The 17,154-nt window shown below is 38.9% G+C and overlaps 1 protein-coding gene across 3 annotated transcripts; it reads left to right on the top strand.

Moving 5' to 3' along the window:
* The first annotated feature begins 433 nt into the window (after window positions 1-433).
* Window positions 434-17,039, top strand: LOC116038516 (growth arrest-specific protein 2). Of its 3 annotated transcripts, none has more exons than XM_031283010.2 (8): window positions 434-700; window positions 3,567-3,728; window positions 6,339-6,469; window positions 9,550-9,691; window positions 10,941-11,004; window positions 11,110-11,320; window positions 11,405-11,512; window positions 15,651-17,039. In XM_031283010.2, the coding sequence occupies exons 2-8, from the start codon at window positions 3,584-3,586 to the stop codon at window positions 15,858-15,860; spliced, it is 1,011 nt and encodes a 336-aa protein (XP_031138870.1). In that variant the 5' UTR covers window positions 434-700; window positions 3,567-3,583; the 3' UTR covers window positions 15,861-17,039. The 3 variants fall into 3 exon arrangements, with proteins under 3 accessions (XP_031138870.1, XP_031138871.1, XP_031138872.1); XM_031283011.2 differs by having other exon boundaries at window positions 473-672; XM_031283012.2 differs by lacking the exon at window positions 434-700 and adding an exon at window positions 1,775-1,862.
* Window positions 17,040-17,154: the final 115 nt, after the last annotated feature.

Raw genomic sequence — 17,154 nt, 5'->3', positions numbered from 1 at the left:
TCACAAAATTGTAGATTTGACATCGTCAGGATCTTTCAGTTGGATCCGATTACATATGGGCCAGCGGTGGAATGTAACTAATTTACTCAAGTAGTGTAATTAAGTACAAATTTGAGGTAGCCTACTTTTAGTCTTTTCTTTTCATGCCACTTTCTACTTCTACTCCTTAGAAAAGTACAACATTTCAGAGGGAAATGTTGTACTTTTTACTCCATTAAATCAGCGTATCGAAGGATTTAGTTTTCGAGCTGACCTGCTGAATTCAGTCCAGAAATATCATATTGAGGCAACACAAAGCGGAGAGAGCGAGGCATTGCCAGCAGGATCAAACTTCCCTCCCATTAGCAGCAGCAGCAGCAGCGTGCTGTGTGTGTGTGTGTGTGTGTGTGTGTGTGTGTGTGTGTGTGTGTGTGTGTGTGTGTGTGTGTGTGTGTGTGTGTGTGTGTGTGTGTGTGTGTGTGTGTGTGTGTGTGTGTGTGTGTGTGTGTGTGTGTGTGTGTGTGTGTGTGTGTGTGTGTGTGTGTGTGCAGTCAAATCCTTGTGCAAATGCGCAGCGAGAAAGACCTCCCCGGTCCACATTGGTTCAGTGTTTGGAGCCTATAACCTGTGGGTCGGTGCACCGCGGTGAAAAGCATGAAAACTGGGATCCAGCAGCTCAAGAGTGAGAGAAAGGTGCGCACCAAAGAACTGAACCCTCAGGGTGAGCACAGATAATACGCTTTTATTTGGCTTCCCTATTGCAAAATGCATGTCAGTCTTTTGAATTTCTTTATGCATATTTTAGGTTGGGGGGTGTAACTTGTGTAACTTTATAGCTCCTTGCATGGGATGTGCGCTTAATGTCATATATTCTATAGCCTACTTAAAAGTGGGACTCAGTTAAGTCTTACTTCAGGACAGTTAACAGGCTGTTCTTGCTTTTTTTTAAAAATATTTTTCTCAAAAGTAATTCAAGGCATCTTTAATTACACAGAATCTGACATATTTTCCTCACTTGCAGCTCTCAGTAATTTCGTTGGTTTTAATTAGTGGGTGCTCTGCAGTATTTCAGTCATAACTCATCAGACGTCCTCCTTTGATGCTATTTCCAGAGTGATTAAATGTCTGTTGTGGCTGTTTTTATTTGTGACAGTTGTTGTAAAGAAGGAGACAGCTTTAAAATCCTATAACAGTTGTAAATGAAATGTGCTGCAGAGTGTTTGAAGAGGCCAATGAAACGCAATCCAAAACCAATTTATTGCACTAAATTCCAACAACATATCTGTATGGTGCAGGAATAAGTAAGTTGTGTGTTTGAAATGCAGTTTGTTGAAAATGTTTACAACACAGGGGTCTTTAATTGCAGGCCTGAGGCTGCCTATAATATTTTGAAATTATTCAGTCTTTAATAAATCATTGCAAGATCACAGCTAAGGATGTATGACACTGGTGCACTAATAAACACAAGAACAGTTATTGGAATGTGTGATATGATTTTGTGGATATACAAACAAACGTGCTGTAGGCGTATTGTACAGTTTAATGTTAGATCCTAAATGAAAATATTCTGCTTTTGTTGATATTTTCTGCTAGAGACTTTGTACTTTACTGACCACAGCTGATGATTACAATTTGATGCTTGAAAACAACACTGACTCACAACACACACAGTACTTATCTGCAGTAGAAACATGCTGAGTTCTCTTGTTTAAATGGTCAACTCAGCCTCGAGATCAGTTTACTGTTGTACAGTAGAGGAGAAATGCATGAAGAGCGGCGAGGGTGAAGACAGAGCCACTCTTGTTTTTTTTCTAATTGATGTGATTCAGCAGTCGCAATTCCCATCCATATGCCTGTCCTTGAGCGATTTGCAGCCAACTGTGGTAGGTTGTGATAGCTTTACTAAAGTCATGAGGCTTTTCAGACTGAGAAATGTAGTATTTGTTTATCTCTGTATAATCTAATATCTCTGGGCTACGTAGTTGATGTTTTTCTGATTCTAATGCTGAGTCTTTAAAGTCAGATTCTGAATCTGATTCTGAAAAATAACATCACATAGATACCCATTGACAGATATGTCAAATACATGTGTTTTTATTGACACTAGTGAATATGCTTGTATGAATGGGCCTTGTATTGTGAGACATGATGTTGTCCCAATGCCCTTGTTCTGTCTGTCAGCCTGCACCACAGTGGACTGTGGGAATGTAGCACCTGTGTGTGAGTGCTGCGCTCCAGAGTTTAGTGTGTGTACGCAACGAGGAACTCTTGTCTTCAGGAAGATAAGATGACCTTGGTTGGACATCAAGGTCCTGATGTCCAGTGTGGCACCACAGTGTGATTTGGTTACAGCCAACTCTAGAGGGACCTTGAAATGTTACACAGCTTTAAAGGTCAGATTCCTCACATTGTGTTACACTCCCTCGGTATTCAGAGGACATTTTCAGCCATCACAGACTATGAACTTGTTGTTTATGGCAGCTTCACTTACTTGTTTGAATAGGATCTTCTTGTAATTTGCATCACATATCCTGGTGCTATTTGCCTATCATTTAACATATACAATGTTCCTGCTTGTGTCTTAGCTGGAGGCAAAACTTTTTTAAATGTAACAGCTTGATTTCCTTGTCAGAATGTGCACTGTATTTAGCCCACTTTATGTTTCTTTAATGAAGTCTGAGCATTTCATTTAGCAGCGATAGAAAAACAGAAAGGATGAGGTGGAACAAAAGATCCCATCAATAATCCTCATCCTCATCTATGTTGTCGTCTATGTACATTTTCTGACTGTAACAATAGAACAGTTTAGATGTCTCTGTCAGCTCAATCCACGATCTGGCACAAACCACCTTTTAAAAGAACCCCATTTTTAAACAATCCTTAAAGAGTCGTTGCCCATTTTATTCTATTTTTTTCTTCCTAATTCTGAAAATAATGTCCACCAAACACTCTTTTCATGCTAGGTCTTACATCAGGTGCCCAGTTGTTGTCAGTTACTCACTTGTCTCAGCAGCAAATCCACTAATGGAGTGAAACTGGATTGAGATGTGAAAGATTTTCACATTATAGCTCAGACGGTGAACGCTTGGCACACTGTAGCACCATATTGGAAAAGTCTGTTAGAAATGTGTCATTTACTCATTGACTTCACTTTGCAGGCAGTGAGTAGCTGTTAAATGTCACTCTGAATATTGATGTCAAATGCAGTCTCTCCTACAGGCTGTGATGTCAGGCCCGCTGCAGTGTCTGCTGGATTGGATTGATTAGGACTCTATGATAGACTGTATCTATAATCTGAAGGAGCTCTTTATTTGTGTCTGCTGTATGTTGAATAGTGGAGACACATGGTCTGAAAAATGTCCATGGATATTTATAAGACATTCTAAGATTCATATATGAAGTATTGCTTGCAGATCTGCTGTACTGTATTACACAGATGTTACTTTTATTGTGTGCATTTCCATATTGAGTTCCTATATACAGTACATATAGACACTGAGGTTCTCTTTGCAGACTCACATTGAAGGTTAACATTGCATCTCTGTCTGTGTCGTCTTTGTGTGTCTTGTCCTCCTCTCCTTCCTCAGGCCATCAATAGGGAACCATGTGCAGCTCCTTGAGCCCCAAACAGCCCAGTGGCCCTGGCCTCACAGATATGCAGCAGTATCACCAGTGGCTGGCCAGTCGACATGAAGCTAGTCTGCTGCCCATGAAGGAAGACCTGGCCCTGTGGCTCACTAATATTCTTGGTAGGAAACTCTTTAGCAACACATAAATGCATGGCACATCTGACTACATACTAATAATTCTGCCTTCCAAAATACTTTGCTACTTAATCAATCTAAAATTTCCGTTAATGGAAACTGTAGATCATAAGTCAGCACAGGGTTATTTCAGTGTATATATTAGGCTAAATGATCTAGGCTCAGTTCAATTAGCAGTAAAACATTGATTTACACCGAAAAATTGGGCCTATGTGGTGTTGAAATCTTTACTTTAATCTGTTGGTATTTGTTGTAGTTGTAAACAGGTTTTCTTGGAAGAATATCTTGCAATACACATGCTTTAAAATAGTTATATTTCGTATTGTTGCACTATAGTGCCTCAATTATCATTTCCCACAAAGCTTGCTAACTTTGACAAATACAAAGTGTTGTTGCTGAGTCATTTAACACCCTGCCCTAAAAATAGCTTGGCTTTGAATTTCCTCATCTTCAACATGAATTGACCTGGCATTGCTGATGTAAACACCTTTTGCAGGGGACTGGAATCAATCTGATCCTCATTACAAACTATTTTAAAGTCAGTAGAATGTTAATTGAATAATGGCTGTCATTAAGAGTTCTCGAATAATGCATAGCCATAAGCAGCAGAGGGAACATCAGTAGAAGCTTTGTGCAAGGCTGCTATTGCATAATAAATCACCCTGTGCAGTGTACTTCTTCAACAGTGCAGTTACAAAACAAATGCATAAGGTACTCTGAGGATCTGATTTGAATTAAGTGACTTTAATTTAATTGAGTGTATGCATTAAATTAATTTTCAGGTTAACACATGACAAACTCAGTATGGTTTATATGAGCATGGGGAAATGCCAATTTGCAGGTTTAACTGTGGCACCAGTAAGCAACCAGTGTCCACGCAACAATGTACTTGTTAGCTAAAAACAATTTATTTCAATTCCTCTGCCAGAATATAGGTGACAATATAAGAATCCAGCTATGGTTCGCTGATTTTCCAAGAAGCTAACTGTCTGTTCACTAGTATTTCAGGTATCTGCATTTTAAGATTTCTTAAAAAGTGTATAGTCTTTAAGAAAAGAGGCAGTCTGCTGATGCATGTCATTATTAGAGGCGTTTTGGTAACACTTTACTTGAAGGTATCTACATAAGAGTGACATGACACTGTCATGAACACATGACACTGTCATGACACAGTCATGACACATGAACCCTAACCCTAACCATAACTTGACATCTGTCATGACAAAAAAACGAATGACACTTACTAAAAGAAGCGTTATGTCATAAACGTTTATGACTTGTTTATAATGTTTATGACACGTTATGTGGATACCTTCAAGTAAAGTGACACCAGCGTTTCTTCAAAATTTGCTTTTGACATACAGTATGTGTAGCTGCACTTAATATGGTTAAGTTCATTCACCCATTGTCTGTGAGTTACTCCATGGAACACCCTGCAGACTGTACACAGTCCCACAATATTTTTTTTCAAATCAACTGAATGCCAGTATAATTCCTGAAACTGACCTTTTGTCTGTCACACAGAACAACTTAAAACAACTTTAGTATCTCCCCTGTTATCTCTGGCGGCCTGTGTTTTTGCACTGAAACCAGCTGAGATAGAAACCTCTGGGCTGCTGTGGTGAGGAATTAAGTACCAAAAAAGATGAGCATCCAAATGTTTGCAGTAAATACACAGTGTCCAACCACTTTGTTGGTTTAACTTACATCCTGAGTGTTCAGCACCTTAACATTGTAAGAAAGAAGCTGCTGATATGCTAGCAGGGTTTATAGTTTCAGGTGGGAGGAGCAGTGCAGCATAACGAGTCCAATGATTGAGTGGGAGCTGGATGCTTTGTTATACTGATGAGTCATATTTCTGTTGTGATGGGAGCAATTTATAGGAGTGAGTATTTGAGTTGAAATGTTTCTCTCAGAGGCCTCTGGAATATATTTTCCTCACATAGCGAGGAGCTAGGGAGAGTTTGAGCTTATAAGACAGGAGCTCCCTGAGTATTTCTCAAGATTTCAATCTCTCTTCTGTGGGCTCAATTACAACATTTGGAACTCATTAAACGTCAAAACCCCCAGACCCCTCCTCCTATAAGAAACAGAAAGGGGATTTTTTTTTTTTTAAATCTCTGCAGTTTCTTTCCACAGACACCCCCCTGCCACCACCTCCTATTCACAATGATCTAACTATGAAGGAATGGTCCTCTGGAAGTCAGTCAACTGGACACCACATGTTGATCACCAATCTATCTCTGCAACTGTGCAGGATAATGAGGCATAATGTGCACAATCAGATGCCCCCTTTTCATGTGATCTTGTCTTTGCCACCCCACGGTGTACTACCAGAAATCCCCCCTAGATTCCCCCAAGTCATGTTGTAAAATGTGCATATTTGGCTTCTGCAGAGCTGCCTAAACCCAGCAGCACTGCCAAGCTCAGTCAGTCAAGCAGTTTCTGAGAGTCAATAACTTTGCATTAGGTTCAGCTTAAACTGGGAATGGACTGGAGAATACATTTAATTTACTTGAACTTTATTTTAAAATGAGCATTTTTTGTTGAATTTATTGCTGGATTCTCTGCTTTCTTTATGTGTCCCCTGGTCAGGTCTGGAAATCACCGCTGAGAGCTTTATGGATCGCTTAGACAATGGCTTCCTGTTGTGCCAGCTGGCTGAGACACTACAGGAGAAGTTCAGGCAAAGTAATGGAGACCTGCCTGCCTCTGGCAACAGCAAGGTACAGAGAAACCTAAGGATTACAGTAGTCTGGCCTGATGACGGTTACAGTGTAAACACTAATGTGGAAGCCAAATCTTCGCTGAAAGTGTTCCTGGATTGACTGAGTTTAAATGATTCGACGGAGGATTGATTCTGAGAGGGGAGAGTAACTTTTATTAGATCATTTTGATTGACAATCATTATGGTCTCAACTATTTGAATAATCCTGCTGTTTGATTAGAAAAAAAAAAATTGAAATCCAGACATACTACTGTAAGAAATACATGTTTTTTTTGTTTACTTAAATCCATGTTTAGTTTTGCCACATAAATTATGAAACATACTGATTATGGGTTATGGGACCAGACTGCTTGAAGACAACAGTATTGAAATGTTATTGACTCTCCCTGAGACAGGAAACAGCACAACCCTGATATCAGGTTCCCCTTAATAAGATCAATAAGAGCTACACTTATAGAGTCCCTCCCATCTCAAAAAATGTTAATATTATAACCTTTGGAGAGTAACACAGACACACACTGAGAAAACATAAAAATGGTAAATAACATTATATTTGATATCCACCCTGTCCATACTGTAGATATTACTTGTTGATTGGTTTTGTCAGCTCAGCAGCGACCATGAATCCCAACTTTGCAAGGAGCTCCATAATTTCAGAAAGCAGCGCACAAAGGGTGGGATGGGGGATGGGGGCCTGAAGCCTTCAGCAGGAAAAAAAAAAAAAAAGACTGGCAAGGACACTTTAACTGATGGGGCCCCACATCCCCTGTGAGAATTGGCAAAACTATGTTAAATGTTAATTACTTGTAAGCCTTGAGTGAGGGTTTAATTAATTTTATAAGATTAAAGGGTTACCTTGCAAGTCGAAATCATATATTTTACTGGGTCAGTGCTCAAGAAAACAAACCGAGGGGCACAAATCCTTAGATTGTATCAGCTTCTGAGCTACTGCAAGAAGGTTTGATGTCTTCAGCCTATTACTGACAAATCAAAGGAAAAAAATATTGTTTATGTATTTCCACTTGTGTCTAGTCTATAGACGTCCATACAGACAACCTACAGTATTAAGCACATTTGTGTTGACTTTTGACTAAAAGTTTTTTTGATTAGTAGTCCAGAGGGACCGAAACATAAAAAAAATGGTGATGCTATAGCAAGAGCAGAGAAGGGGATTTTACTTTTTTCCAATTTTGTGATATTTTCCAACGTACCTGCACAGAAGAATTGTTGCATGTGCAAATTGTTTCTTCGAAAAAATTGCCTTTAAACCTGAAATTTAGAGGTTAAAAAAATACAATTGCTTCTGTCTCTAGTGCTGAATATGACAAAAGCATTATCTTGCAGACATGAATACTTATTTTTTAATATCTGTAGTGACTATAGGTATCTATACTTACTTACACATTGAACTGACATCTGGTGCTCAGTGGGACAGAGGGAAACACTGATTAGTTTCTGTTCAGAGAAAAGGAAGCAGAATACTCTTGTTGGCTCTTGAGTGAGAGTTGTTGATGTTTGCACTGAGGCATTACTGTGCTGATGACGCTAAGTCTCCTGATCTCAGTGTGAGTGTAGCAGCACAGATGTGAGGAAATGCTTGAGGTCAGTGACCGTGGGACGGCAGAGGATCTACTGAAATAGAGAAACCTATTGATCGTGGAGGTCAACACACAAAGAGAGTCCTGAGGCAGATTGAAAAAGAGAGAAAGTGGTCTACCCTGACCTTTACAGTCAAACAAATGTTTTATAGTGTATAGCTACTTGCAGCTCACATTAAGCGCTTTCAGTTGAATGAGCCATGAAAGATCATCTTATGTCATTTTAAATGTATGATTCATATCAAACAGTTATTACTTTATCAGCGTATCATGGCATTTTATACACTGTAGTTGTTTACTGTTACATTTGACCACATTAAAGATAACTTTCATCAGCTTTAAAGCTCATTATAAGTTGTGTGTGGAGTGGGACTAAGTGATTCCAGCAGAGAGAAACAATAAATCCCTTTGCAGATGCTCGCATGTCTTCCCACATGTTTACATCAATCAACTGCAGATGCAACTGCAGATACAACATTACAATTTATTACCATACTACCGACAAGCAAAAGTTTAACATTTTATGAAATATGAAATATGCTTATGAGAGTTACATAAGAAGATTGATACCACTCCTTCTCATCTAATTCTCAGCAAAAAAGGCAAATTACCATATTTCCCAAAATGTGAACTATTTCTTTAAAGTGTGCATGTACAGCTGTGAAGGCCGATATGTTGAGAACCTACATAAATCATTTATAATCTTCCTGAGTGAAAGAAAATGATGTTATATTTAAGCAAAGTACTTCCTTATCCTTATTGTGTTCCCGTCTCTCGAAACATAATGTCTTCCAAAAGTTCTGTGCCTTCTGTGCAATTATTAGATATGTAAAGGTGCAGATAATTCAGCAAGCCGCCACAGAAATAACAACAAGCCATTCTGATTGTTAGATCAAACGAAACTGGCAATGTGGTCGACATTATTTCTCTAGGAATGCAAAGTAATTCAACAACAGAAAGGATCCCAGAAAAAGTCAAAAGGAGAGCCTGGAAAGAAAAGAAAAATACCCACAAAAGCCTGCATATTTCCAGCATGAGCTCATTGCACCTTTCTCATAGCACAGACGCACATATCCTGTATAAAACCACAGCGCGGCGCATAAATCTCTCAGAACAGACCGTGTGGGGGCTGAAACCCATAAGCATGTAATTTGATTCCAAATCCTAGAAGGCCTGGTAAAGTAGCCCCGATTTTCTAACCCGCCATCTCCCATATCGATCTGAATGGAAAGGTCCTTTCCTGAGCTGAAACCAGCAGATGGAGAAGAAATCAGTGTAGATAAAAAGTGTGTCTATGTTTTGATGGAAACTCACAAGTTGCCCTGGTGGACGTTTATTTTCTCTTTGTCAAACACAAAGTAAAAGTTTGTGCTCAGTTCTGTGTCTTAGTACTATTCATCAATTAAAGTTTCTTCATCTCAGGTTAATTTCTGTGTAGCGTACATGAAGACATGGACTGACCCCTCTATGTCTCTGGCAGAGTATCCCCTATCGGAGGATACCATGTCGGCAGAGTGCTCCCTCCGGTTCCTTTTTTGCACGGGACAACACAGCCAACTTCCTGGCCTGGTGTCGTAAGGTTGGAGTTGGAGAAACCTGTCTGTTTGAGTCAGAGGATTTAGGTGAGTGTACTCTTTTTCTGCCCTAAAAATCTGAACACTAGAAAATCTGAATATTGGACAAACAATGTCGTCTTTATTCAAGCTTCAGATACAACACAGTCAGCCTCTTTGTCAGACTGGCACTGCCAGGGCATTGGACTCAGATTTCTATCTCCTGTGAATGGTGTGATTGTGCAGGTAGAGTATCACGCAGGTTGTACTGATTCCCCCTCCTCCCCTCTGAGGCTAAAAGGACTCACATCTCCAGTCTTCACTTCAACTCTTCAACTGACATTCACACAAAGCTCACAAGGGCAGCAGTCTGCTGGGAGCAGCTTTACCTGACAATAAGGACGAGGGCTTCTCGAATACTGTGCTCATGCACAAAATGTCTGGATAAAACAAAGGGAGCACAGGCAGTAGGGTGTGGTGTTAGTGAGAAACTAGGCCAGTGCTATGCAAATGTTTTCCTCAGCCCAGAGTGGGTGCATTCTGCTCTCTTCCTCATCCACGCACTCACTGTGTTATTTATGTCTCTCTAATCTATTGCAAGAATTTCTTGTGTGTAATGTCACTGAAATATGCTCGCAAGACATACCTGGATGGAATAATCAGATGTACAGTAAGCGACCCTGCCAGGAACAGAAATACCGATAATATTCATACAATCTTGTAACTTCTGGCTAATGGCTGCTCGACCATCGCTAAGCAATTCCAACTATGCAAATCATTTCTGAAGGCCAAGTCACACACACGCAAAGTAATTCATCAACACTGCGGTGGACATGTAATTGTGATATAAAATGTTGTGAAAATACTTATGAAAAAAACAGTAACAGACTTCTTTCTTCCTTTCTTTGTCTCTCTCTCTTTCTTCTGTTATTTCTCTGTATGGATTTATCAGTTTAACAGTAGATGTAACAACACCAGGTTTGCTCTCATGCAGTGGATATTTTTGTCTATAATGCATGGTGTGGTGTGTCACGTGTAACTTACATCTTGTCTCACTGTCTGGTCATATATTCTGTGAGGTTAAAATAAGCAAGTCTATACATGCATGCCATATCTGAACATTATTCATTTTCATTTGATTTGGGATAACCAGGATTGCAGAGGAGAAGAACTCTGAATGTATGAAGTTCATGAGCTCATTTCTGTTTGCATCTTACCATCACTCAGCGACTCATCCTCACTCACTGCCTTTTTTCCAGAAACCATACAATGTCTATACTGTAATTCCCCAATGCTAAAACATAATCTCTTCCTGTAGTTCTTCATAAGCAGCCACGAGAAGTGTGCCTCTGTCTTTTAGAGTTGGGACGGATAGCATCACGGTATGGTCTTGCTTTTTATATTTTGCCTTTATCTATGACCAATTTACCATATACTTTTAATTCTACACTTACGGAATTACATTACTTGTTGTTTCCTTGGTCTAGCTACAATGTGGAGCCTCCTGGCCTTATAAAACTGGAGAAAGAGATTGAACAAGAAGAGAAAGCACCTCCACCACCTTCATCACCTGTATCCCCAGCTCAGCCCCTTCCTCTATCTCCCTCTTTATCTCCATCCCTGTCTCCTTCCCCATCTCCAACTCCTACCAAAGTCAATTCCAGCAAGAAAAGTACAGGAAAGCTGTTGGATGATGCTGTAAGTTAGCAGTAGTTAACCTCTGCCTCTACTTTTGATATTAAGTGGTAAACTGTAATATGTCTATCTTTGTGTGTGTTACAGGTAAGACATATCGCTGATGATCCCCCCTGCAGATGTCTGAACAGATTCTGTGTAGAGAGACAGTCACAGGGTCGATATCGTGTTGGGGAGAAGATGCTTTTTATCCGGGTGAGTTTATCACGATAAGGTTTAGATGTATGCATCTGGTTTCAGTTTCAACAGCAATAGAAAATAATTATCCAAATTATTTACATAGTTAAAGTAAGAATACCACACAGGGAAAAAAATCCTTGTTTCATATTAGCAGTATATCTTCTGTACTTAGGTTAAATTTTGAGGTACACATGCATTTATTTTACTTGCGCTTTAATACATTTTAGAGGCTAAAATTGTACTTTTTATTCCACTACATTTATTTGACAGCTATAGTTACTGATGACTTTACAGATTCATATTTTACATTCAAATCATATAATCAGCATCATCTATCCAAGAGCATTAAAAAAATTAAAATTAGCTCCACTTTGACCAGCACCAACATGAAATGTTATATACACATTAATGCGTAATAAAACACTGTATCTGCCATGAATACTTTTACCCACAATACTTTTGCATGTGTTCTGTTACGTACATTTTGCTAATAATCCTTCTGTACTTTTATTTTGAATGGAGGACTTTCACTTGTAATAGAGGATTTTAACATTGTGTAGCTTCTTTAATAAAGTAAAGAGTCTAAATACTCCTTCTCCCTACTTTACTTTATATACTGTTTGCTAGCTTATTGTCCAGCTATGCATCACATTGTTAGAATTAAAAAAAAAATTCTGCAAAGTAATTGGTAACTGCAAATGCTGGATAAATGTAGTTGAGTAAAAAGTACAACATTGCCCTCTGAAATGTAGTAATAATATAAAGTGGGTAATAATCAAGCGCAGTGCCTGTGTCTATAAACTTAACTGGACATTCAGTTTTTGTACTTTATCACACTACTTGTTTTATTGGGTTGATATATTTTACAACATAAGACAAGGACAGATGAAAAACCTCACACATATGACACAAGTTCGCATTTTTGCTCATGAAATTTCACCCATTCTATTCATTTTAAATCAATTTTGGGTTGATAACAATACGGTCTCACACTGCAGTGCAAAACCCTCTCTATTCACACAGCATATGGCAGTATATTGATACTTGAGCTGGCTTTGGGATGAAAGTAACCCATTGTGTCTGGATAGCCCGCCTTTGCTGTGAGGTCTCATTTACTGGTAATGGTATTCCGACAATGTCCATCTTCAGCCAAACATAATGTGGCTCACTGGCTATAAAGGGAAAATAACACCCACACATTTTCATATGATCTGAAGTTATTACTTTAAAAATATTTTACTAAGCTTTATCACCCATCCGGGCCATTGCATTAATTACATCTTATAATCACACTGAATCTATCAGCCCAGGAAATGTTACTCGACTCTCTCTGAGTGGAGGGATAAAGGATATTGGAGGAGGATAAATGGAGGCTAACACAGATTAGAGAAGTAGCATTGGTCCCCTTCGGATACTGGTTACTTGGCAACCCACAACCAGGATTCACGGCTCTAAGAATGTGATTCATGCTGACGGTATTTTTCGGATGTGGAGACGTTCAAAAGAGAGTTTACTCTTGGATGTCCTCTGCTGTCAGCCCATTATATTGCAACTACTAATATCAAATCTCAATCAAATCTCCGTTGTTGTAAGGTTTAGATGAACACAGGTGTTTTGTAATATTAGTGAGGACAATAAGACTCTAATTTCCTGCTAGAATAACATAAGATACTGTGTAAATCTGAATATTTATCATCATTTCATGCCTTTTTGATGACTGAATGCTTCAGTCTTCACTGTGTTGCTGAGCAACCAAGGACAAATGGTGAGAAGCTCACAGTGTTGGTCCAACGCAGGCTTCAGTATATAGTCTGCCTTACATGTCAGGACAAGTACATTTTATTTATAAAGATTATATAACAAATTTAGTTTTCCTCTTTTATTTTTTCTTTTAGTGTTATTGTTACATACTTAGTTATATTTTATTGCCTATTTTTATTGTTTTAGCCTATGCTAATTTAAAATATTTTAATATTTGTTTACATAGTTTTGTGTGTGTAGCGTGGAGGGGGGATACAACTGCATTTCATTGTGCAATCCTACATTGTAAAATGACAATAGAGCTAAACCTTGATCTACAATCTGTACAGCATACAACTCCCTGTATGCATAGACCCTTGATTTAGCCTGATCAGCCTGCACTCTTCACAGTCAAAATGCTTTAATTAAAATTCCTTAGATTGTTCTACCCTCCGGCAGCTGCTTCCACTGAAAAGGCATGAATACAGTAAGGCCTTTTCAGTGTTTGTAGCAGTGGCATGCAGCGCATATAAGAGTCTACTCCACAATTATCTGTACATGACTGAGAGACTGACCTTCTCAGCTCCTGGAATAAATGAGGTGCTTGTAGCCTCAACAAGGGGGCAGAGTAACATCACAGTGTTTGTGAAAAGTGCTGTCCAAGCTCAGCCCCGGGCCTCTGTCCTTCTCTGGGCTGCAGAGGAGGGAATGGGCTCCAGCAAGGGTCTTGTCCCAAAGCAACGTGATTTAAACCCGTCTGCACCACACAGGTCCATTAAATCTACAGTAACAAAGCCTGAAGGCCTGGTGCTGGTGATTGGAAGCACTGCCCCACCAGTGCCCTCTTGATTGATTCTTTTAAGAGGCTTATAAATGTTGCATGTTATGCTGCTGGAAGGCAGGAAGCCTCATATCTAGCCAGACTGAGGCGACAATCTCATGAGGTAGTTTACCCTTTTTATCAAATTATTGAGTTTGGTATTTGTCTGAATCACTCTCCTACTGTTTGTGTTTTGAAAGATAAAATATAGCATCAATCCCAATATTCTTAATAATAACCTGTTTGTTTACTATTTCTTTTGAGAAGGGCATTTGGTAAACAAGCTCCTTTTAGTAGAGGTATAATGTTGGGTAAATGAGGTACAGGGGTAATAAGGCTCCATAGTGAGACAGACATCAATTTTATGTGCGCAGCCTCTGGGGAATGAGTGTCTGAGCATCCAATATATTAGAGCCTTTTATTTCTTCTTCTCTTTATTATAATGGCCAATGTTGCCTGGTACCCAACCTTGAGAATGTGCCATGTGGCAGGTGGCATTATTTTGAAGCAAATGTTGCAGATTGAATGATGAAAAAACACTGCATAATAATTCCTTGGTTAAACAGAGTGTATAATGTAAAAAGCCATTGTCTGATTGTCAGTCAGTCAACCACTTTGGTCCAGACTGAAATATCTCAACAGCTATTAGATGGACTGCTATGAAATATTGTACAGACACTCATGGTCTCCAGAGGAAGAATCCTGATGACATTGGTGACCCCTGACTCCTCTAGGCCACCAGCAGGTCAAAGTTTTCACTTATCCAGTGAAATATCTCAACATCTGCAAGATGGATTGGCACAAAACTTTGTAGTGTCATGGTTCCTTAATGATCAAAATTACTTTAGACATCTGCTGACTTATTCTAGTGCATTTGTGGTTTTGAGTGAAATATCTTAACAACTATTGGATGAATTACCATGGAATTATGTTCAGACATTCATGCCCTCCTCAAGATGAATTGTAACACCTTTGGTGAATTCCTGCCTTTAATCTAGTGCCAATAAAAAATGTGTGTCCAATACTTTGGTTTTATGACCAAATATCTGCAATACTAATGACATTCCTATCAGCCTCAGCTGTGTTTGATGTTAGTTAGCAAATGTTAGCATGTTAAATTTAGATGGTGAACATGGCAAACACTATACCTGATTACATTAGCTTGTTAGCATTTTTATTGTGTACATTTAGTTCAAAGCATTGCTGTGGCAATGAAAAAAGTAGTATCACAGTGCCACCAGCCTGGCTGTTCTTCCTTAGTCTTGTTATGTTGTTATGCAATTCCATAAATCAAACAGTGAGATGAATCAATCATTCTGTTTGTCTGTAGCCTGCTCAACATTAGGCCGGTAAGAGATGGAGAAAGCTTCCCTCCAGGGACATCAACCAGTCTGGGGCCTCCAACATCAATCAACAATCTCTGGCATCCAAGCCATGCTTAACTGTTCATTGAACTTCTGCCTGAGAACCAAAGCCTCAATCTGTAAATTGACATTAGTCTTATAGAAGGAAGGGCTCAGCAACAACCACGTAAAGCTCTCCTTTGAAATGCCGACGTCAGAAGTGACCCTATAATCCTATTTTTTTCTGCAGATGCTGCACAACAAGCATGTGATGGTGCGTGTTGGTGGAGGTTGGGAGACCTTTGAGAGCTACCTGCTGAAACACGACCCATGTCGTATGCTCCAAATCTCCCGGGTGGAGGGTAAGACGTCACCCATCTGCAGCAAGTCCCCCAACATCAAGGACCTCACCCCTGACAGCTACCTGGTGGTGGCGGCCCACTACCGCAGCAAAAAGTGAAGACGTGACTGAAACCTGCCATTCATAAAAGGACACAGAGGATGACTCTTTACATTGTTAACTCGCTAATGGACGTGGCTATATATCATATCCCTGTTCTTATACATATTATGGCTACAGACACAATAAAATGGATGTTTGTGAGCAGATTAAGCCTGGAATCACACTGGTAGGCCTTAACAATGTGCTTCATTTAGTTTTACAGAACTGAATAATGTGTTAATCATTACAATATAATTGAATTACAATTTAGTTGATCAGGCCTACCTGGCTGTATTTCTACATGTTAAAATTGTTTTCTGAATGAAATTAAGTAAGTGGTGGAGGTTTCAGGGTCCTTAAGAAGCTAGTCTTCCTGGGCAACCTGGTGTATGTGATAGTAGAAAGCAAGTCAACATTTTCCACGAAGGCAATGTATTGTTTTCCTCCCTTTTTTAATTTGCCATTTGGCTGATAACTTTATCCTAACTGCCTTATAGTACAATGAATACACAAGTGGCTATAGTTGGCACCTCAAGTTGCAATTTGAACTTTAACTATGACAAGAGAAGAATATGTGGAAACTTTTATATATATACTTCTATAGTATTTTTGTAAAACTGCCAAACCTCCACTAGAAACCAAATATTGGTCTTAAAATGTTATGGCTTTTTCTTTATGATGTATTTTTTTTTATTAGGCTAGGAAATGAAAGCAATGCTTAGACCGTTTACATGTTAAATAACTATTCTATGAAATGCATTTTTATACTATTATCATTTTAATAATTACTCATTAAGAAACCTCCTGTTTTATATCATTTCTATTGTAAGAACATGGACAATCACCTCTACAAGATGCAGTATTTAGTTCATTGATTTATGATTGATAGTAATACAGTAGATTTACTCACACGAGGCTCTGCAATTCTTCAATGTGTTGCATGTTACTGACTCCTAGAGGTAGTGCCATCATTGAGGCTTGATAATCTTTGTTTAGTTTCTTACAATTCATAGATTCATGACATTATCATTCAATGTATTAATTTGTGGAACTTTTCCCCTGGAAAAATAATAAGCAGGTTGGATCAAGATCACTAGCTATGCAAACAAGCTTGTCTGTGAAGCACAACCGTCCAATTTCTGTTACAGATGTACATTTTCAATAAATTCTCAAAACTTTAATCTTCATAATTCAAAATATCTACATAGTCTGTAATTATTTTCAGCTGGACTGGGTAACTTTTCTGATCCAAAATCGAAACTTTAGGGAGGAGTATGCTTCTTCTTTTTTTTAAATATAGGCAATACTGGAA

This window comes from Sander lucioperca, chromosome 7, assembly GCF_008315115.2.
Source record: "Sander lucioperca isolate FBNREF2018 chromosome 7, SLUC_FBN_1.2, whole genome shotgun sequence".
Taxonomy (NCBI): domain Eukaryota; kingdom Metazoa; phylum Chordata; class Actinopteri; order Perciformes; family Percidae; genus Sander; species Sander lucioperca.
This window is presented reverse-complemented; position numbering and strand designations above follow the sequence as displayed.

Bases quoted from the DNA above. Each gene is read 5' to 3' on its own strand.
- LOC116038516 (XM_031283010.2), top strand. From the start codon at position 3,584: ATGTGCAGCTCCTTGAGCCCCAAACAGCCCAGTGGCCCTGGCCTCACA. The intron at 9,692-10,940 runs GTGAGTGTACTC...CTCTTCCTGTAG, and splicing joins GTTTGAGTCAGAGGATTTAG to TTCTTCATAAGCAGCCACGA. The intron at 11,513-15,650 runs GTGAGTTTATCA...TTTTTTCTGCAG, and splicing joins AGAAGATGCTTTTTATCCGG to ATGCTGCACAACAAGCATGT.